The sequence below is a fragment of the Mesoplodon mirus genome (genome assembly GCF_964341445.2).
Source record: "Mesoplodon mirus genome assembly, chromosome: 4".
Classification (NCBI taxonomy): Eukaryota; Metazoa; Chordata; class Mammalia; order Artiodactyla; family Ziphiidae; genus Mesoplodon; species Mesoplodon mirus.
The window spans coordinates 106,858,140-106,882,200 of NC_138979.1; the positions used below are offsets into that span (position 1 = coordinate 106,858,140).

Here is a 24,061-nt window from a genome sequence, read left to right on the forward strand (position 1 = left end):
GGCATCAGAGAAAACATCAGCAAATTTGATACACTTCATCTTTCATAAAACAAATCTCATACTTCATATTTCCCTTTCAATGGAATTCTGCTTCCAGTTTTGGTGGACTAGGTTGTTTCAGAACTACTTCCCCATTTATAACAACTAGAAAAATAAAACAAAAAAATTTTTTAATGTGTTTGCTACACTGTTGGTGGGAATGTAAGTTGGTGCAGCCACTATGGAAAACAGCATGGAGGTTCCTCAGAAAACTAAAAATAAAACTACCATATGACCCAGCAATCCCACTTCTGGGCATATATCCAGACAAAACTCTAATCCAAAAAGATAAATGCACCCCCATGTTCATAGCAGCACTATTCACAATAGCCAAGACTATATCCATAGACAGATGAATGGATAAAGAAGATGTGGTACATATATACAATGGAATACAACTCAGCCATAAAAAAGTACAAAATAATGCCATTTGCAGCAACATGGATGCAACTAGAGATGATCATACTAAGTGAAGTAAGTCAGAAAGAGAAAGACAAATACCATATGATATCACTTATATGTGGAATCTAAAATATGACACAAAGGAACCTATCTACAAAACAGAAACAGACTCGCGGTCATAGAGAACAGACTTGTGGTTGCCAAGGGGAAAGAGGTTGGTGGAGGGATGGAGTGGGAGGTTAGGGTTAGCAGATGTAAGCTCTTATATATAAAAGGGATAAACAACAACAAGGTCCTACTATATAGCATGGAGAACTATATTCAGTATCCTATGATAAACCATAATGGAAAAGAATATTACAAAAAAGAATGTATTATATATAACTGAATCACTTTGTTGTACAGCAGAAATTAACACAACATTTTAAATCAACTATACTTCAATTTAAAAAAATGTGTTTGAAAGTATTAGAGAGCTACTAAGTTGGTGGGAAATTGTGGACCAAGATCCAAGAGAGAGGTGAGCCCAGAGAGGTAAGCCCAGCATTTAGAGCTGCCTTTCCCCTCTAGGCAATTGCCAGTCTAAAAAATAATGGCTGAAAGCCTAAATAAGCTTTTAACAGATTTACAGGACTAGGGAAACAAAAATCAGAGAAGGAGCCCTGGTAGATAGATAGATAACCAGACACAGAAATATAGATGTAAATGTATATCTCCGTATGCATATAGATACATATATTCCTGAGGTTGTCCACTGAGAAGGTCTGTGAGCAACACCTCAATAACAGTGAAGCACTTACTGCCCAGATCTTGATCTCTAAGTACCATCCTCCACTGATAGGTACTACAGCTTAGTGGAGAAATGGCAGGTTACAGGGAAAGTACAAGATGACCCTGGAACATCTGTTGTGCCAGAAAGTAAAACAGTGCTCAAAAATTGATGGGGACATGTCAAAGGCACAGAAGGTAGTGTGAAAGGGCTCACACTGGCCAAATCTGGGACAATAGAGTATCAAAATAAATGATGATAAGGTGTCATAACTCTTTGAAAAACCATGAGTCCACACTTAACATAATGAAATAAATAATAAACAAATGTGGGGAAGAGAAAGCTTCACCTTACGGTGGAATGTCAACAATGTGGAAAGGGATGTTAAAACCAGTGGGGGAAAGTCCGATGACTTTGATGAATGAATAAATAAATGGTAGTATACCACCACCACCAACAACAACAACAACAGAAGGACAATATTGGGGAAGCCAAACTACTTGAGTTTCTACCGACCAAGAACAGGACAATGGGAACATCAATAAAGATAATGATGTGTAAAGGATTAAAACATGTCAAATATGTTAGATCCAGGAGTCCCTGGATTTAAAAAATACTCAAAAAAATCTCAATGACTGCTTCTGAAGGATTCTAGAAACCACCTCACTATTTTGAAAACTGATAAGTGAAATGAAAGAATCAAGCATTTATCTTGCCTGTCCTGTATGGCCTAGCTACCAAATAGTTGCTGAGAGAACTTCCCTTTTATGGAGAATCTCACTTCATAAATGAAGAAGGAACAAAGGAGTTAGAAAAGCATCATTTTGCAGCCCCCTAATGAATTAATGGTACCAGATAGAACACTGTTGGCTGATAATATCACAAAAAGGAAAGAAAAACAACCACACATTACACATCTCCTAGCAGAAGCAAAACCTACCACCCATGAAGTCATCTCACCAAAAACAAACAGCAAAACAAAACCCTGCATCTGACCAAGACTCTTGACTCAATTTCCAATTTACAGAAAATACCAAGAATAATATATACTGGGAGATGTCATATCACCACAGATATGTGATCAGTAAAATCCAGACTGTGGAAAACTATAAAACAACATTTCTTCAACAAAAAATTGCAAGGCAGAAAAAAGAAAAGAAATTAAAAGAGACTTTAGAGACATATCAACTAATCACAACACATGGGCTTTATTTGGGTCCTGATTCAAACAAGCAAACTTAAAATTATGAGACAAACAAGAAGATATGAACATCAACTTGGATATTTGTTGGTATTAAGGAACTACTATTAACTGTTTTTAACTGTCTGTGATAATAGTATTACTTATATTTTTATAGGAGTCCTTATCTTTTAGAGACACATACTGAAATGTTTACAGATGAAATGATGCAGATTCAGCCCAATCCTTTTAGAATTTTCTTTAGAATACTTGATGTGGGGGAGAAAGTTAAGGTATATATAGGTAAGATTAGCTCTGAGCTGAAAATTGTTGAAGATGGGTATTTTGTATATTGAATGTTTATCTTATTCTTCTTATTCCATCTACTTTGTATAGGTTTGAAATTTTTCATAAGAAAACTTCTTTTTCAAAATTAGCGTGCTGTCTCAAATACAAGGCCTCCACATATGCTGTTCATGGGGTACCGATCAGGCTAAGAGGACAAATGGGGACAGAAGTCCAGCCCTGGCCTTTCTTGCCAAGCCATTTGCCTTGGAGGGCAGGGGTATCAGCAGGAAGAAGGAACGTGTATTTTTTTAATGTTTCACTTAGAAGCCATTTTGTATTCATAATGAGAAATCATCTTTTTTTTTTTTTTTTTTTTTTTGGTCGCACTGCACCACATGTGGGATCTTAGTTCCCCAACCAGGGATCTAACAGGCACCCCCTGCACTGGAAGGGCAAAGTCTTATTAACCACTGGACCACCAGGGAAGTCCCAAGAAATCATCCTTTTAAAAATTTGCATAAAGGCGACTATCAGAGGGCTCTTGTCGGGGGTTGCATTCAAGAGCTAGGATCACTGAGCATAACCTCTAATTTGGAGAACTGCAATGGAGCTATAAGAGCAGCTCAGATACCACCAGCAGAAGCAGGGAAAACCAGGTGAGAGAGAACAGCACCAACCCAATTTTTCCAAGCAGCAGCAGCTGCATCAGGAGGAAAAGGGGACCTAGTTTGCACAAACTCATGGCCACTAGGAGGTGCAGAAGACTCACTGCAGCTTCAGTGACAGGAGGAGATAAAAGGCATTTAGTTCCAGTAAGTGCTTTGGATGAGGCTCAAAGCATCCACCTTGCAATTATCTTCAAGCCTGTGTCCCTAAGGTGCGGGTAGCCTCAGGATACACAGGCCTACAGAACACAAGCGCACACACTACCCTGCCCCAAAGCACTCATAAATTCTTACAGTCCCAGGATGCTGGCTAATATCCCACTGGTGACTATTCATTGATCTGGCCAGCTGTGTGAACCTGTATATCCCGAGGTTATTAGGCAACTAAACATGAGGAGTCTCTTTCAAAATGGTGATTGGCTTTGCTTCAGTCACTATGATTTCAATGGCTAAAAAATGTATTTAAATTGCAGGTGATCGGCTGCTTGGAAGGCAGCCTCATCACGTTGCAGCACACGCAGCATCCTTCTCGCCGCCCCCGCTTCCACTCAAGCACAGCCCTCGGCCTCCCACACATTCCCACGCCGCGCGTGCACAGAGAGAAGAAATGCCGGTTCTCAGACGAGCCGCATGGGGAGCCTGACTCCTGGGTTTCCTCCCTGGTGATTTCCCGACTTGGCTTCTGCAGGAAGCAGAGCTGCTTTTCTCCCAGAGGAGGCCAAATGTCATAAGAGAGGAAAAGGCTGCTGGCAACAAAGGGGCCCCCGAATGAGAGAGCAGGGGAAAGGTTGGACCTAAGATCCTGCACAGATCATTTTACCGGAATGGAGAGAGAAAAATGAAGGTTTTTCTAAAGCCGATTCACGTACTCCAGACCCTTCTTGTCCTGATGCCTCTGCATTCCTTCCTGGATTCTGCCCCCCCCCGCGCCCCCGTGTATATCCCTTCATTGCTAGTTCTGGAAATCAGTGATAGGTTAGCGTGGTGCTCATCCCATGTTGTCACCTAGCAACGTGATGTTCATAAATAGCCACAATCAGCTCTTCTCCAAAAACGGCTAAAACTTTTTTTAAAGACGTCAGGAAAAATGCTTAGCTCTTTCCGAGCTGGTGTGAAATAGTCCCTTGTCTCAGCCCTCCTATTCCCAGTCTTCCTCTTCCCATTCTCAGTTTGACCTCCCAGCATGTTTACTGTTTATACTGTCTTTTTTTTCAAATGCACATTTCCTTCTACAGGGTCACATAACATCTGTTCATGTAAAAGCCTCCCAGTAGTTCTGTGGACTTTATTCGGCTCAAAAACAACCCAAAAGCCAAAAACATTCCTGCTTAATCCACATCCCTTGGACTTTAGAATAATTCAAACTAAAAGTCATAGAATACTAAGGCTGAGAAAGAACTACGTCAGGTAAGTTAAGACCTTACTAATCAGAAAAAAGTTTTACACTTTTATTTAAAAGTTTAAATATACAAGAACAAAAAGTGTCCCTTTAACTAGGCCAACATCTAGCAAACATTAATTAACTCAAAAATCCAACATACATATTTCGGTCATCTACTATAGTTCAAATACTGTTCCGGGTGATGACACAAAGATGAATAAGGTTATGTCATTGAAGGGTTCACAAGGTAGTGGGAAATGGTAGGAAATTCTCATTGCAAATGGACTAAACAGCATTCAGGACAAGCCCCAGACTTTGAAGTGTTACCGCTACAATTGTAGTTGTTAAAGACGGAGAGTCACAGATGAACAACCTTCATATAGAAATCATGAGGACCGAGCAAAATGCCAACATTTTTAGTAGCACTGAGTCTCAGGGTCATGGCTGGAGCAAGGGGGTGCATGCTGGTGCCATGCACTGTACTGTGATGGGAGAACTGTGAAGTTTAGGAGGGAGAGGAGTCTTATTTGGGCTGTGTTAAGTTTGAGATGTCTAGTAGATGTCCATTTCCATCAGTCAGGCAAAAAGCAGACACACACTCAAACTGGAGCACGGAGGAGAGTTGACTAAAGGGACTATTATAAGAGCAGGGGCAAGGAGACCAACAAGTGGTGGGGAAGCTCCCTGGACAAGCCACAGCACAGAACAGTGACTGTGACCAGCTCCAGGACTAACAGGACAAGGGGAGGAAGGGCAGGCTTATCAGAAGCCAGAAAAGATAGTGGTAGCTGGTGAGCAGGCAAAGAGGAAGACAAGGCAATGCCTGCCCCACCTCCTCTCCTTCCTATCTATCGCTGATGCCTCCCATTGGGAAAGACAGCTTGGTGGTGCTGCGCATAATGGTCAGCCTTGCAGGGCTCAGTACAGATGGGAGGAGAGTGAAGCTGGAAGGGGAAATGGAAAATATCCAGCACCACATCCAAATGGAGAGGTTAAGAACTTTTTTTTTTTTTTTTTTTTTGGTTATGCAAGTCTGGGAGTTAGGGGAGAGGTTGAAATCAGAGATACAAATTTGGGAGCCCTTCAGTTAACAGATGGTAATTAGAGCCATGTTTCTGGCTGAGATCACTCAGAGAAGATAAAAGGGCCAAGGTCCAAGCCCAGGGACACAATTTAGTCGCTTAGCAGAGGAGGAGGAGCTAGCAAAGGAGCCTGAAAAGGAGAACCAAGAGTCTACTCCTTTCTGCAATAACCAGAAAGGAGTATTCCTAGAGCTAAAGGAAAAAAGTTTCAAGAAAGAAGGAAGGGTCGGTCTAGTGTCCTGAATGAAGCTGAGAGGTTGAGAAGGAGTCTCTTTCGTATAGAGATAAAAGGACAAGAAATACCAAGCACAAGTGTAATCATTCTGTTGAATAAGCAGGACTTTAAAGGTACAGCAAAAACAAACTTTAATCTCTTTCTCACAGTTGCCTTGATAATTCTTTTGAGTGGGCTGATTTTGCTTCACCAACATAGATGCAATTTAAGCCAGGCCCATGATTTTTCTGGTCACTCTCAGATTAATGACTTATTCATGGATTCCTGAATTTTCTTTCTGTTGGTTTTCAGACCTGGAAGGGCCCTTAGAGCTCAGGGACCAATGGGTGGATGCCCTCTGTCCATGTAGGACCTCTGTACACAAACATGCAGAACCACTCCTGGGCACCAGGGGACACAGGTGTGTCTTATCTCATCTACAGCACTTCTCATTTCCCCTCCCAGTGTTCACTCTGCACTCGAGTTACCTGCAATGCCAAGTATGAAATGATCTCAGTGCCCCTCTACCTAGTTATTGTCTACAAGGAAAACAGATCTAATAACTTGGAGTGTTCTGGTCTGAGGGTACTTGGGCCTCAGGGGAGGACCAGGGGAAGAGGGCAATGCTTAATACTATTCATTTATTTCAAAAATATTTATTGAGCTCTCACTGTGCTAGGTGCTAGAAATTCAAATGATGAACAAAAATAAACACAGCTCCCAATCTCATGGGAATTACAGTTTATGATTTATCAAACAATCGCACAAATAAACGTCAAGTGCGTGCAGGAAGCCACGAGAGAGCGTAACCAGTCAGGGAGTCCGGGAAAAGCTTTCCTGAGGAAATGATGCCAGGGCTTCTTGAAAGATGAATAGGAATTCATCAGGGGAGGAGACTTGTGGGAGCTGTCAGGTTTAGGAATGCCTGAGCAAAGGCCTTGTGGTGAGAGGGAGCTTGGACTGAAAGAAAGCCTGAATGTCTGGAGCCCTAGAGGCCAAGGGGGCTGTAGAGTGCACATGGCAGTATTAAGGGGCTGTGCTTTTGTCCTAGGGCCAATGGGGAGCCATGGAAGGGATCTGAGCAGGGGAGGCCCTCCATCTGATTTGAAGAGTAGGGAAGGGACTGAGGGAGATGGGCCAGGGCACAGATGGATATGGGTGGGACAGACTAATGGTGACAAGAGGCAATGGCAGCTTGGACCAAGGAGGTGGTGTTGAGCAGCGGCCCTGGGTAGTGGGAATGCAGGAGAGGGTGGGTCCAGAAGAGCGCTGAGTTTCTAGCTTGCAGACTGGTCAGATGGTGATGATGATCACTGATTCATGAAGCAAAGAAAGGGCAGAAGATCATAAACAATGTGAGGATCATTCTGTTCTTTATACCATCTCTCAATAGAACCTGCTTTCAGCCATTTCTCTCCTTTGTGGACTATCATTAGTATGAAATAATCACCAATTCTGTTAAGGAGATAGCAAGCTACTGAATGCAGTGTTTCACTCTTCAATGTGGGCCGCACTTCTCACAAAATGCATAGACATTTCCAAAGCACATTCACATCCAGCATTTTATTTTATCCTCACCAAAATCTCATCAGTTCCCCTACTCATCCTTATTTAAAGATCGGCGCTTTCACAATCTTGATCCACTTGTGGTGTGTATTTCTGGGCACATCATCAAAAACCTGCAGCTGCTAAATCCATTATGAAATCTTAGAATCTCAGAGGTTTAAGGGAACATTAGCTCTCAGTTACTTCTAAACCACTCATTTTGCTGAGGCTCAAAGAGCTAGCTAGAGGCAGAGTCAGGGTTATAGTCAAAATAAAACAAACACAAAACAAGTAATACTCCCAATCACTGATAGTTACATTATTACTTTCTTATAGGGTTTTTATACATGGAAAACTCAAGACTCACCTAAATGTGTCCTCATCAAGCTCGCGGGACAGCCCAGTTCTGCTGACAAGCAGTCCTCATCAATCAGCAAAAGGTGTCGTGCTCCATACTATGTGATAGACTTTCTCAAATGCCTTCTCTCAGAAAGCTGCCCCAGCTCTGATAGAAGCCCCCAAAGTGGGAGACAGTGAATCAGAAATGCCTGCTCTAGCAGAGGCCCAGGGTAGTTCTTTGAAGGCGCACTAGAGTATTGTCAGTTGGGTGGTTCCCTGGAACTCACTGGTTGGGGGATTTGAGGACAAGAAGACTGCTAAAGGGAGAGGAGATGATGAGTGGTGTGGTGGTACTAAAATAAACAAACCAGCAAACAAACCAAGCTTCACATACATAAAATCAACCCCCAAACTTTTCTGTGACTCTTTTACCCTTCAAGCTTGATCTTGATGTTTATTTGAATCTGATTTGTTCTGCAGGAAAATGCTGGAGGCAAGAAATGAGATTTCCAAACAGAGGTTTTGTCCCAAACTTAAATCCAGTCCCTCACCCTCAGGACTGCCTGCCTCTGTCTTGGATCACTCTTCAACAAACGTCCCTTAAGAACTCTCAGTGCTAGGCACTGTGCGAGGGTCTGGGGACTTGATACAAACATGGAAAAGATACTCTCCCTGTGCTTAAGGGGATGGCAGTCTAGCAGGGGACAAAGACTTGGAAATAGATATCACCATACAAAGATAAGTGCTGGAGAAAGTACTAGGAAAGATTGTTGGGGAATGTTGGGGGAACCATCACAAAGGAGATGACATGAAGTTTTGAGGAGTACATATAATTTGAAAGGCAGCCAAGGACATTCCAGGAAGAGGAAATAGAGTGTGCAAAGGGCATAGAAACATGGAAGCGCTAGGGAGAAATTGTCAGGTGATGGCAGGAGATAAGGGACCAGAAGCAATCCACTGCAATGTAGTCTATATATGCTCAGGGTCTTGGCACATAGTAGAAGCTCATTTTGCTACAGTCACACTGAGGAACAAGAAACTTCAAATTCTCAGTGGTTTGCAACAATGAAGGTGATTTGTCATTCATGTTACATATCAGCAATTAACCAGCTGGGGTTCAGCAGCTCTGTGGCTCTGAGGTTCTACACCAGGTTGCAGGTGGACTGTGTGCAAACTCCACATCTCCCCATTCCAGGACTCAGGTAGACCAGCAGCCCCTCTAGGAGGTGCACTATTCTCATGGCAGAGGGCATATCTCTAAAAGCTTCTGTTTAGAACTCACACTCACATCTCCATTAGCCCAAGCAAGCCAGGTGGCCAAGCCAAACAAAGGAATGGGGAAGTATACTCAGCCGATAGGAAGGCAATAGCAAGGATGATGATGTAAAATTCTCTTCCAGGGGAGGGAACAGATGATTGGAAATGATACCACAATGATTGAGAGGGAGCAAAGAAGAGGCTATTGTAGTAATAAAAAGTAATGGCAGTGGTTCAGTTACCCACTGCTGCATAACAAATCATCCCCAAATGTAGTGGTTTAGCCACAACAGTCATTTTAGTATTGCTCATGGTTTCTGTGGGTCTAGAATTCAAGAAGGGCTCAGCTGGATGGTTCTGGTTTGGGAGCTTATAATGCACTTGCAATGGGAGTTTGGGGACGGAGGGATGGCTGGGACGGGAGACTGGATCTGCGCTCTCCCATAGACTCTCCATGTCAGTTGGTTTGTGCATTCTCACAACATGGTGACTCCAGGGCACCCAGACTGCTTATATGATAACTGAAGGCTTCAAAGTTGAGTATTCCAGTCAATAGTGCAAAAACTGCATCATCTTTTTTGATCTAGCTTGGGGAATCACACCAGAGTAGAGACCAACAAACTTTCTCTATAAAGGCCCAGAGAGTAAATGTTTTAGGCTTTGTGAGCCATATGGTCTCTGCCACAACTACTCATAACCACTCAACTTGGCCATTGTAGCATGAAAGCAGCTACAGTCAATTAAATGAGCATGGCTATGTTCCAAGAACACTTAATTTATGGACAATGAAATCTGAATTTCACATAATTTTCACGTGTTGTGAAATATTATTCTCTTGATTTTTTTTCAACCATTTAAAAATGTAAAGAACACGCTTAGTTGCAGGTTGTGTAAGAACAGGCATCAGGGCAGACTTGCACAGGCTATGGTTTACCAACCCCTGCTCTACCAGAGAGATATCCAGTTGGGTATGTCCACTGGCAGTCGGAAACACAAGTTTTATACTCATGAGAAATGTCTGAGCCAGAGTTATAGAGTTGGGTGTCACCTGCACAAGGGTGGCAGCTGAAGCCCCCCACCAATGGGATTTCCCCAGAAATGGGCACTGAGTGGGAAGTCAAATTTTATCTCAGGGTGGAATCTTTGGGACTACAGCAATCAAGGGGTGATTTGAGGAGACAATGAAGAAAGGCCAGAGGAGGACCAGAGCCCAGACCCCGTTTCACCTTTTACCTCCACTCTAAATTTCAATCTTCTTGTCCTCACCTCCCTTCCCTTTTCCCAACCCTAATCCCCACCCCCAGGCACTACTCTCAAAGTTAGAGGTAGAGAACAAGGCATATAACACTTGAAATTGGAGATTTTTTCACCCTCCTTTCCATCCATTCATTCATGCACAAAACAAAATAACTTTATTTGTGAAATCATATGTCATTTAAATACTAGGTGGCATTACTGCATTTTAAAGATTTTCTTAAAGAAAGCTGGCATAATAGATTTTTATGAACCATACCAAATAGAGAAACAGACCTGGGCTTCCCTGGTGGCGCACTGGTTTAGAGTCTGCCTGCCGATGCAGGGGACACGGGTTCGTGCCCCGGTCCAGGAAGATCCTACATGTCGCGGAGTGGCTGGGCCCATGAGCCATGGCTGCTGAGCCTGCGCGTCCAGAGCCTGTGCTCCGCAACGGGAGAGGCCACAACAGTGAGAGGTCCAAGAAACAGACCAACAAATTTAACCATATGGGTTTAGTATTTGAAAACATTATTATCTGCATCTTACTGACTGAGAAGGAAAATAAATTTCTCTAAAGGAGGCACTAAATTGAAGTCTTTTGGAAAGAGACTGAAAGTTGCTTAACTACATTTTCTCCACTTCTTTAGTCTTTCAAGAATCTGTTTAGAATTTCTTCAGAGAAGAGACCCTAACCCTGGGTAAATCACTTAAGTAATGAATGTATTTTTTATTCAATGTTGGGGGGCGGGGAATGATAGATCTCTTGGCACATGAAAGGTCTGTGCAGGACACGCAATAATATTTGATGAGCAAGGTATTAGAAGTGAGTTCAGATAATTTTGTGAATTGAGGCCAGGTTAAAAGTGACAGAAAAGCAGAAGTAGCACTGTCATGGTGCAGCTCAAAAGAAGCAAGGCAAAAGCAGCCCAATCACATGACAAGCTCTAAGAGGACAGATTTCTAACCGTGGTGAGGTGGGAACATGTGGGTTGGTGGGGGGACCCTCAGGGACCTTTCTGTGATTCATTTATACAATTTCCACATAGCCAATCATTCATTTACTTAGCATATACTGAGCGAACTTCTAAGCAGAGATACAAGTCAAAATGAAGAGCACTCTGTGGGGCTGAAGTATAAACAACATTTAAATAGCATTCAGTCTTTGCCCAGTGGAAATTATACTTTGTTAGTGAAGATTCCACATGTGCTTGAAAGGATGGCTCTGGACTGCAAACATAAAATTTTCTATTGACCCCCCTTCCTTTGAAATTAGTGAAGCTAGAAGCCCAGCCTAAGGAAACTGTAATTTCAAAGCCCTTTGCTTGTGGTGCCAGACAGCCAAGGATCAGGAGGTTGGCACCTTTATTTAAGAAAACAACTTAATGAGTGTTTCTGTTTTGCAAATTAGGCCCTGGGGCCCAGTGTGGAGAACTATAGTTTCCAGTCTAATAATGTAAGGCTATCTCCTTGAAGGATAGGGGAAATCTTTGCATAATTCTGTTCTGCTATTTCAGAGGTTACCTTAGAATTTGTAGTATAAATATTTATGTCTGTCTTCATGTGATAACATTTCACATATAATCTAAGGACTTTGTAATTCCATTTCTCTCCTCCTAGCTTTTGTGCTATTGTCATACATTTTATTTCTACATCTGTTATATACCACACACTACATTGTTTTTATTATTAGTTACACCGTCAATATTTTTGTAAAAAGAATTAAATATGAGTAAAGCATTTATTTGATCATGTAGTTACTACTTCTGGTGCTCTTCACTCCTTTGTTTATACCCAGATTTCCATCTGGTATCATTTTCATTCTGGCTGAAAGACTTTTTGCATTTATTACAGTGTAGGTCTGCTAGTAATGAATTCTTTCAGCTTTCATATAACTGAACCATCTTTATTTCAGCTTTGCTTTTGAAATATATTTTTGTTGGATATAGAATGCTGATCTTGTTTATTTGTCCTTTGTTTATTTGATCCAATTTTGCCAAAAGTTTATCGACTTTATTAGCTTTTTCAAAACTTAACTTTTGGCTCTATTGATCTTCTATATTGCATGTTTTCTAGTTTATTAAATTCCAACCTTATCTTCTGTAAAAATTTTAATAAACAGAAACCTCAGTTAAAGAGAGTCAGGAGACCAGAAGGGGGCACTCTCATGTCCTGTGGTGAGAGAAGAGCCCAACAAGAAGAATGAACCCTCTTCTTTCCGAGCAAGGACTCAGCCAATGAAAAGGCATGGACTCTACCTCTCTCAACTTCCTTTTCCTCTCTGTAACATTGTTCTCCTTCCCTTGCCATGCAGGACACGCATGTGGCCAACCATGGTTCCAGACCCTGAATTACAATTCTCGGCCGATCCCAAATAAACTCATTTTTGCTGGAGAAATATCTGGTAGTCTATTTATCTCAGGTCAACTCTTCTTATTTTCTTCCTTTATAAACTTTTTCATCTTTATTATACTATTTTTCTAACCTTTCATATTGGCTTTTTAGTAGCTCATTAGTTTTAAAACTTTCTTCTTTTCTAATATTAGAATTAAAGCTATAAATTTCTCTCTATTGCTTTAGCTGCATCTTTCATGCTTTGATATTTGTTATTTTTATTTTTGTTCTGGTCTAAAGAATCTTAAATTTTTATTTTAAGTAACCACAAGCTATTTAGAAGTGTGATTCTAATGTTCCTTATATATATTTTTTCTAATAATCTTTCTGTTTCCTAACTTCATTGACATCAGAGATCTGTTTTTGACCAAATTTGTTTTCTGGCCCAATATATAGTCAATTTTTATAAATTTTCTAAATGTGTTTGAAAACAAAGTATGTTCTGCAATTTGGGGGTACAATATGTATTCATTAGATGAAGCTTATTTATTATATAATTAATCCTATGAGCCCCATAAAAGGTCAGGGCAAAATAATTTAGATACCAATTTTACGTCTCTAAACCTGATTGCTCCTCAAAACTATATTCATATATTTAAGTCCCTAGTCAACTTCTCCACTGCAAATGTGATACAGCCTCCCCACCCCCAAGACTTGTTCCTTTCCCAGGCTTGTCTATATCAACATTTCTCCAGATTTAAGCCCCCAAATTATTCTCTTCTACTGATTCCCTTCTCCCACCCACCCCATTTAATCTATTAGGAAATCCTTTTGATGTCTCCTCCAAAACATATGTAAATTTTGTCCACTTCTTTTCATCCTTGCTACCTCCACCCTGATTCAAACAAAAGTAACTCACAAAGACTAACAGTCTCCCAGTTGGCCTTTCTCCTTTCTGTTTTGCCTCCCTTCTCCCCAATCAGTTCTCCGTACAGTTCTCAGAGTAATCTTTTAGAATCGTAAATTATAAAATGTCATCCCCCACTTAAAACCCTTCAATTATTTCCTCTCATACTTAAAATAAAATAAAAACTCCTTACCTTGGTTTAAAAAGCCTATGTGATCTGGCTTCTGACATTCTCCCCATGCTCACTCTGTTCCTGTTCTGCTCTTCTAGCTCATCCTGTAACCCATAAAGCTTGTTCCCAGCTCAGGGCCTGCATTAGACAGGATGGGGATAGGTTATGCTACTGTAAGACACAATCCCCAAATCACACAAAGTAACCCGAGGGGCTAGGTCATTCTCTAAGACAACTGTTGTCCATGAGAAGACTCAATAGTTCAGGCTGCCTCAGCCTTGAGGTTCTACCATCTCAATATGTGGCCTTACCCATGATTGTTATGGTAGAAGAAGAGGGTACTAGAGGGTCTTCTATCAGCCTGGAAATTATTTATATCACTTCATCTCACAGTCTGTTTTCCAGAACTTGTCCATAATCCCACCCATCTGCAAGATAGTGGGGAAGTGTGTACTCCTGTGTGCCAAGAAGAAACAAGTCAGATATGAATACCAGTCTCTACCACAGGACTGTTCCCTCTTCCTGGGATGCACTTTCCTCTAATTTTCACATGGCTGGCTCCCTATTGACACTTGGATTTCATCTCAAAAGCCTTTCTTAGGCTGTCATTGGCCACTCAGGTATATAACTTTCAACTCTCTGATTTAGTTGTTTGTTCATTGAATACACTCTCTCTGACCTAGAATATAGCCTCCATGAAAGCTGGTAACTTGTCTGTCTTGCTCATCCTGGAATTGCCTTAATAAATATTTGTTGAGTAATTTAATAATTACTCAAAAATGTAAATCTGATCATGGCATCCTCTTCCCGTTAATGGACTTTTATAATCATCAGGATAAAGTTTAAACTTTCTGGTAAGAGATATGAGTCTTCATAATATAGTGTCTGGGACTGCCACTGGGGATATGGCAGTAAACTTAGAACTTCAGCTTCATATCTTGGCATGACTCTTTCCTGTACTCAGTGTTAGACAAAGTCACATAAACAACCTAAGACAGCTAACAAGATAGACACTATTCTTGTCTATTCTTCAGATAGACACTCTTTTAAAGTTTAGGATTTATTTAGTATGGATGGGGACAGATTAATGGTCTACTGATACAAACTGTACATAGAAAGTGATTCACTTTGTAATTGCTTTCACTGGCTAAAGTTGAATCAACACTCTAAAATGATTCAGGAAAATGCTTATCACTTAGCTAAATTATGCTTATCATTTAGTTAAATACTAAATTATGTTGCTGAAACAAAATAAAACAAAACAAAAAATCCCAAAGCACCATGGACTTAAAGGTTTATTCCTTACTTGGGTAAAGTCCAGAGAAGTTCAGGTGGTCCTCCTCCATCATGTTACACTAGCTACACATGACTTCCAAGAAATCCTTAGCAGGGCAAGAGACAAAGGAGGCACACTGGTTCTTAATTGCCTTGCCCCAACACTTCACTATCCCTCAAATCATCTGGCTAGAATTAGTCTTATGGCCTCAACCTATCCCCAGGGGAAGCTTGGAGATGTAGAGAAGCACATGGATATTGGATCAGCGCTAACAATCTCTGCTTTAATCAGGTCATCAGTTATTCCTTTGATCCTTTCTGTCCACACTAAGAACACAATCAATCCATTCCCAAGTGAGACAACATAAAGTACCTTCTTAGTGTTGTATCCAGCTTAATGTCCTGGATCTCCAAATGACCTATATATTTCTCTTCTTTGAGACATGTTTCTTCTTCATATATCTAATAGTCAGTTGATCTGCCCCTCCCTCCAACACATCCAATATACAATGCTGAAGCAAGAATGGGCTAATTACAATAAAAATTCTCCTTTGAAAAGAGAGAGGAATCGTAGATATAAAGCAATAAATAAATCTACTAATCATTTAAAAAATAGGCCACATAGCAGCCAGATCATGAAATGTCTCTGTTCAAAACCTTCCAGTGGATTTTTATCACCCTCAGAATAAAATCTGATCTCCTCCCCCTGCCTTACAAGGCCCTGAGATCTGGTGCCTGGTACTCTGTGACTTTCCCTCCTTTCATGAGCTTCCTCACTCTGCCACCTCTAGTCAAACTAGCCTCCTTGCTGTTCAACAAGCCAAACTCCTTCCTCTTCAGACCCTTTGCACTTGCTCTTCCTTCAACCTGGATAGTTCTTTTCCTACTTAAAATTTACATGGCCTCCCCTTACTACTCCACATGAAATGGCACCTCCCAAACATCCTTTAAATAGTTGGCATTGCCTGGAGATGTAACATTCAAAAGAGGAAGAAATCTGTACCACGATGGCTATTTCTGACATTGCTTTAGGGAAAAATGAGTTGTAAAAAGAAAACCTTTTGACTATGGGCTCACCTGATTATGGAGCTTTTACTTATATTATCAGCAATAAAATTCCAAAGGTTTCCAGCAACAGACTTTTCTTTTGCCCAAACTCTCAGAAAACAACCATCACAAGAAACAATAGACAACAATCTTATGTTACTGAAAAAAAAGGGAATGGGTGTAAGGAAAGGGGAATATAGTTTAAAATTTATCATTTCTCTCTGTTTGCACTCGATAGTTCAAGTTGCTCTTAACTCCTTAGTTGGTTCTAGGTGCTGAAGTATTCTTTCAAGTCACCATCATTCGATTCCTCAATCCCACACAAACCACTTCTTTTGTCTAAATCTGGGGCTATCTCAACCTGAAGATCTCAATTTATCACCATTTTGTTGCAGTCTACTTTCACCTTCCAGTCATATTTACCATCTTTTGTTAAAAATAAAGATGTTCAAGTGATTCAATGACTAAGCCTCAACATCAGTAGTGTGAGATGACTTAAGGGAAAATGAGAAACTACCAGGTTGCTGGCTTAGACTACTGGATGTACAGTGGTATCACCATCTCACAAGGCAGAGAAGAGAAAAAAGGTTTAAGGAATGGGGGAAATAAGTTTTGGACTTATTGAATTTGAGATGCATGCAAGAGGTGCACTGTAGGAAGTTGGACGTATGGGTTTAAAGTACAGTCTGTGTTTCTGTATAAGTTAATGACCGTACACTAATACCTTAACCTCTTTGGACCTGTTTCTACATTTGGAAAATAAGGGTGTTATACTGATCTCTAAGGAGTCTTCCAGTCCTAAAATGTCAGTGAACTCAATTTTTTCAGTAATCTTAAATAATTTGGTTTGGATCCCTATTTCTTTCTTAGAACTTTGGGGTTTCATACTATCTGTATATTTTACTTTGATAATTTAACAAGAACTATTAACTAGCTGGGAGCTTATACATTCATACAACCTTGTTTTCTCTTAAATTTTAAGAGGGTGAAATGCTGTGGATTCCTCTACTGGGAAAGACACACATTTAAGCTTGCTGGTCATTCTTGATAAGAATACAAGAATTTAAAAATGAATTATAATACACTATTGAAATTTCTTCTCCATGAATTCTTCCCTTCATAGATTTGGAGAAGCTGGAGACATTATTCCTATAACAGGGGAGAAAAAAATATTGAGAGCACAAAAGGGGTTTATGTTTGACAAGTAATATCCATAAGATCTCCTGTATCACATTTTTAAAAGAAAGTATCTTGCAATTTGACAATGCAAAATTAATAAGTAATGGAAATGAAAGCTAAACAGGTCTCAGTTTTATCATCCAGAAAGAATCTTATTTCAGTATTAGAAATTCTGGAATTCTTCCTGTCCTACTTCTTTCCAAATTGTACACAGACTCTTGGTTATTGTATTATTTCTAAGTTAAAATTGAGGGAAGAGGGGACAGTAAACTCATCATTCTGACACATGTGTAAGTAGTAGCCCTGATACTAAATGCAACTCTGGTTTAAAGACAGGCTTTGTCTTTAAAGGCTCTGTACTTCACAGAATAATCATATTGTTCAACTTAAATTTCATTTTAACAGAACAATATGATTATTCTATGAAATACATCTGTGGCTCTTAACAACGAAACACAAAACTGCATTGTGACTAAAAGCATGGGCTTTGGAGTAAGACAATTTGGTTCAATCCCGGTACCTCTAATGTGATCTTGGGGATATTTTTTAACCTCTTGAAACCTAAACCTCTTCTTTAGTAAAATGAGGATAATACTTACATCATATGGTTATTTGAGGACTATAAGTGATCATTTAAAAACATAAAGACTGCTAGACAAAAGAAAACACCACTTCAACTATGATTTTGTTAGACTTTTATTATACATTTTTTTAGGCATTATTTTAAGGATCCCTCTAAAACTGCAAATCTTAGAGTAGTTGATTTTAAAGTTAACTCCAATTTCCATATTATTAATGCTGATGTTTTTTAAGGACCACTGTGTGCATGACACTATACTGACAGCCAAGCAGAAACTCTAGTTTCAATTTCTCTCGTGTAAAAACTATTCTACTTACTTGTGGGTATTAACTTGATGTGAAGAACATAAAGTAAATTTCTGAAAACCTGTAAATAAACACATAAGACTAACATTTCATAATTCATGGTAAAGGTATAAACAGTTAATTCTTGATTTTTCAAATAAATACAACTGTAATATAAGTAATTCAAAAGTTATTCTGGTGTTGAAATACATTATGATTTTTGAGTACTGTCCTAATAATTTTTCATTTAGATTAATTTTGCTTATATTACAAGTTAAGTGAAACTCTGAAACTATGATACAAAAAAAAAAAAAAAGAGTAAGAGTAGTGGGTTAAAAATTTCCCACACATCATTTAAGGCAGTTAATCCAGACTTAGTTGTAACATGTTCCCAAACCAAATAATGTATCAGGTAACAAACTATAAAAAAAAATCTGGATACAATCAAGGGTGAATAAATAAGTCATTAAAATGAACTATACATGACCTTTTGGTTAAAAATACACCTTAAAAATTATGATCAAAAGCTTCCATTTCTACTACTGCTTTCTCCTTTAGTAATTATTATCTCTTATGTGATAGTTTGTTATCTCTAGAAGAGTAAGAAAAAGTCCTTTTATATTTCATGATAGGTTTAATCAGTAATTAAAACAAATTCTTATGATATCATCTGATATGTCCAATTACATGGGTATGATGTAACAAAAACAGTTACAAACTTATATATGCGTATTTACATTATATATCCAAAACTATCAAGCTAGTCAACTATATCTAAGGAGATACATTATGACATGAGTTAAACAATTTTTCATTGCTTATTGGAAAGAATGCAGTCAAGCTTTTAATGGAAATAATATACAAGTGAGGCACTTTTGAGGTCAAAAATAGAAAGCAAATGATACTACATACTGGCAATGTTCACAAAAATCTCTATGTGTATCTTTAATACAAAAGCTTTTCAACTAGATTATTCTTGAAAAATTTCAAAACTAGCAACTTATGCAATTTAAGGAGCTTTCAGGAACAATGGCTAACATCACTGTTTCAAAGCATATCAAAGTTTTATAACCACCTGGCTGCTAGGCAAACAGTACCTTAATAACTTAAAGCCCCCCCCACCTTATTTTTTGGTTTATATAAATTATCTCAGGTTGTGATTTCTTTGTTTTGACTTACTGCAAAACACCTTATGGTGCTATTATTGTGAAGTATAGACCAATTTTTTTTTTTTTTTTTAGTGTAACGATGCAGTTTTCTAGTGCTTCCCCTTATACTTAGAAATGTGATCTTGGAAATCAAATTAAGAATATTTAGTTAAGAATCTATGTTTTCCAGGTAACTAAAGTTTTCAAAGTTTCATGTAGAAAAATGTTACACTTGTTTAATATATCTTTAGGCTAAAATAAAAAACCCAATCTTAAACACAGATTCCAAAGTGTATCACAAAACCTAAAGTAAATTTCAACAAAACAAACATCCTTAAGATTCTTTAAATCTGGAGAAAAGTACATATTTCCTGTATTTCGGAGACATATAGGTATTAAGAAACATCTCTGTAGTGTTCATTTAAGGGGGGGCTGGGGAGAGAAAAAGAAAAGACAAGACTTACCCAAGATATCAGATGGCACTATACACATGAATTGAAAGTGCATTTGTATTACTTCAAAAGTTCATTTTAGGCACTGCTGAATAACCAATGAAAAAAGGTAGTTTTAAGTTTCCCCCTTTAAATTTTAACCCCTGCCCAACATCATCCCAGAGACACACACACTCTCTGAAGTTGTCATGATGAAATACAGTGATGTTTATTTTTTCTAAAAAATTCTCCCTGACTGGCAATGGGAGGAAAAGTAAGAATACCATTTTGGTAATGGCTTTTGCAAGTTGAAAGAATTGGTTCTATAAATGCTTCGGCACATTAAGTTTGATTGCCAGTTCCAAATATTGATAAATATTTTAAAACAGGATATGTAAGAAAAAAGTGCTTAAAATCTTTCAACAAGACACATTAGGGAAAAGATTGGTTTTACAGTTCCTTTGAGATATTTCTTATTCCTGCTTTCTCCATTTGGAGGTGGCCACCACTTAAATAGCCCTTTACTGGTAGTAATGATGAACCCTGTCAGATCCCAATTGCCACCTCACGTATCGTCTATAAATCATCCAGTAGGTGGTGCTGAAGTTACATACCTCATATTCCTTCCAAAATCAAATGATTCCCCTGTCAAGTCAGGAGACAAATCATTTAAGGATTATCAATTCTGAACAAGCCATCAGATGAAAAGTCTTTCTTGTCATGCCATCTAGATGATTTCATTTTCAATATTTACTATTACTTAAGCAGCTTTGTTTAGCCATTTGCTTCTACTACCAGATTAAAACCAAAGAGAAAGGTTTTAGAGGACAAGCCAATTGGCAGTGCCAAATCTGTATGCAGAACGAGAAAATGTTCCTGAATATACCTATACATGTTTAAGAAATTTAACCTAAGAATTCACATAAGAATTCTAATTTACTCAAGAGAAAATTTCCACATAGGGATTCAGGTAACATTATATTATCAGTTAGTCTTCTAGACTGATTTGGAACCTGGGTGTGTTAAACCATAAAGATCCAAGGTAAAATAAAAACCATTTCATGACCATAGTTTTTAATGAAGAAACTTGTTTAAAACTGTAAAGGAAAAAATGGGGATGGGACGGAAAAATCTTAGCAGCAAAGTGGTTAAACAAATTGAAAATATTAATGCACAAACATTAAAATATTAAAGCATATATGTTGCATATAAAATACAGTACAGGACCAGGAGTTGCACTATACTGATTAGTGCTCAACAGAAGAAATGATTAAATTTGTTCTTCCCAGAAGTATATACACAGTTCATTTCCACAGCATTTTCCTATATAGCCAGCAAGTTATTTTCTTCAGTTGTTCACACCTGATCAAACCTGAATTATAAACTCAGCACTTACAAATATGAAAATTCATTCACAAGGAAAACCAGTATTTCCATTTTACCAATAAAAAGTAATTTTGAAAGTTAACAGTCTATTCTAGGAAACCAAGTTTAGCTGAAAACTTCAGGGATGAAGATCATCTGGTGTAGCAGCTTCCAAATATATAAACAGTAAAAATAAGACTTAAAACTGCTGCTACGGTATCATGTTTTGGACTTAGTTCATCCAATTAATTTTTAGTACAAAACTAGAAATAACCTCTTCTTCATAACATCTATAGTTATCAATATATTTTTCTTCTTTTCAATGTGAAATAATACTTTAAGATGATCTATATACACAATGTTGTCAGTTCAAGCTGTCATATAAATATAAATGCTTTCTTAAAAAAAGTATTTTACAGACAGATAGTGTTATATACATTGTTCAGTTTGATCTGGGGCAAAAGAAGAAAGCTAACACAAGCTTAAGTGTGATATGTAAAAAGAATGATTACATAAATGACATTTAAAAACCTGCATAGAAAATGAGCTTCTAACAGTAGTGTGATTTTAATTTTTATCACTTCTGAAACTTCAAGCCATTAAAGAAAGGCACACTTCTCAACTTTTCCCTTTAAGGGAATGTTCTTAAGGAACCCCTTACTTGGTTAGAGTTTTAATGTAACACTTAAAAAAAAAAAAGACAATTTGACCCCAAAGTACTTCAAACAATTTGCTAGAACATTTATCCAACTACTTTGTAAATAAAACATCCAGTAAGACAATGCTCTGCAAAAGAAATAAATTTAAACGTACAAGATATTTCATTCACAATACTGGATTAAATACTTTCTTGGGAGAATTTAGCATATCCTTTACATAAAATAATTTTGCTTTTGGCCAGTTTAAATAAAATAAAATGCAACTGAGAAAAGTTATCATTGTTATGTGATAATAAGCACTAAGAATTAAGCTAAAAAGTTAGTAACACAGCTGAACATATTCTGGTTTAGCAGAATGATAAGTGGAAATCTCAGAAGGAAACTGTTTTACTTACTCTAACTATCCAGTTACACTTTTCACCTTGTAAAACATTTGTAAATGCAATATAATTTTTTGAAGGAGGAAACTCTGAAAGAAAACAACTTGCTGGTTGAATACCACAAAAAACAAAACAACAACCCAAAACCTTACTTTTTTCTATAATGTTTACTCAGTCTCTTTTTATATAAAAATAAGTGTTATGTTCCCATCATAACATTAGACAATTACATCTGTGCTTTAAAAAAAAGTTGGTCACTCAAGGCTATTAGAATATTTTTTAAGGATTTTAGATTACCAGAATGTACAGATATAACTCAATATAAACTGTAGCCAAAGGGAAATGACAATGAAAATATCAAATCATTCACATGGAACAAAAATGTTATTAACTAGATAAGTAAAATATTCAAAGTATAATGGAATGTGACAGTAGATATATGTACATCTACTTCAGAACTAGGAAGGGGAGGAAAAGTTTAATATGTAATAATTCGTACCTTATATTTAGTTAAATATAAACATTTGTTATTTATACATAAAACTGCTTTCAAAAAACAACTAATAAATGATTTAGTTGCACTTGTTTTACTTCTTACAGTTCCCAAGTGTTAACTTTTTTTAGATTGAAATCAACTGTCCCCTAGTGCACTTTAAGTTTATATCTTAATGAATTCAAACCTTTAAAAGTCCCATCACCTAATGCATAAATATACAAAAATGCCAAAAAATTAACCCCTTTTAGTTGGATCATATTTATGCTCACTTTATATAGCCAATAACCAGAAATGGTTTCCTTTTGCAAATATTCTTTAGAACCTGCAACAAAACATGCCATGCACTCCAGGGAAAAAGTTAGGCATGGCTAGCATTTGTGAAATGCCAAGAACTGATGAGTTCTGCTTCCTCCACGTGTGGCCCCAATGATACCAGGCAAGGCTTCATAATGCTTGCCAAAAGCTTCCACAAATCCAAGTTAGCTAATTCCTGGACACAAAGATTTTAAGCTCATTTTGGCACTGGATGCTTTCATCCAGCAGCTTTATGTTTCCCACCACAGCACCCACAAGCCTCACCACAACGATGGCACATTCTCAAAGGGACGTAGCAGCACATACATGGTACAATGAAAGACAAAGCTACTAGGGCTAACCATCGTAAGCAGAACTTGTCATCGCTAGTGTCACATGAACAGGGATCAGAAAAATCTCCCTCTGAGTCTGACATACAATGATACAACATGCTCTCTGCACAGAGCATGCAACTAACTTGATATATGCATCTTTTAATAGGGTCTGGAGCATCTTGACATTTTCCCCTGCCATTTTCTTCATGATTAAACCTTTCTTGGCAGTATACGCAGCGAGAACGTTCACCATCTTCTTTTCTTCGTTTTGACTTCTTAAATTTTAATGAGGAAGGCTGTGTCTTAAATACCACAGAGTCTTTGAGTGAACTTAACTTAGTCTCATCCCCGCAAGAGTACAGATAGTCTGATTTTTTACTGTCTGGTTTAGAAAACTGAATACTGGAGTCAATATCATCTCTCTCCAAGTCACTTTTCCACATGTCAGGATGTCTGTAGTCTGCATAGCGACGTATTAAGATATCGCGAGGGTTTATTCTGACAATCTCATCCTCATCTTGAAAGCTGACATGTCGGATTGATTTCAAAGGGACCTAAAAAGGAAAGAGATGAAAATTGCAATAATGACTGTGAAGGTTAATTTTATGTACCAACTTGGCTGGGCCACAGTACCCAGATATTTGGCAATTATTTTACATGTTTAAGTGAAGATGTTTCTTGGACGAGATAAACATTTCAATGGGTAGACCATAAGTGTAGCAGATTATCCTCCATGACGCAGGTGGCTTTCATCCAATCAGTTGAAGGCTTTAATAGTACA

The 24,061-nt window shown here is 38.3% G+C and overlaps 1 protein-coding gene across 2 annotated transcripts in view; it reads right to left on the reverse strand.

The window, feature by feature from the left end:
• Positions 1-17,988: 17,988 nt before the first annotated feature.
• SPRED1 (sprouty related EVH1 domain containing 1) overlaps positions 17,989-24,061 on the reverse strand; it is a gene marked incomplete at its 5' end in the record, with an annotated part of 131,587 nt that continues 125,514 nt past the window's right edge. For both annotated transcript variants that reach the window (XM_082618913.1, XM_082618912.1), the window contains one exon: positions 17,989-23,834. In XM_082618913.1, the coding sequence (XP_082475039.1) occupies positions 23,184-23,834 (651 nt within the window). In that variant the 3' untranslated portion in view covers positions 17,989-23,183. The remainder of the gene's footprint in view (positions 23,835-24,061) is intronic.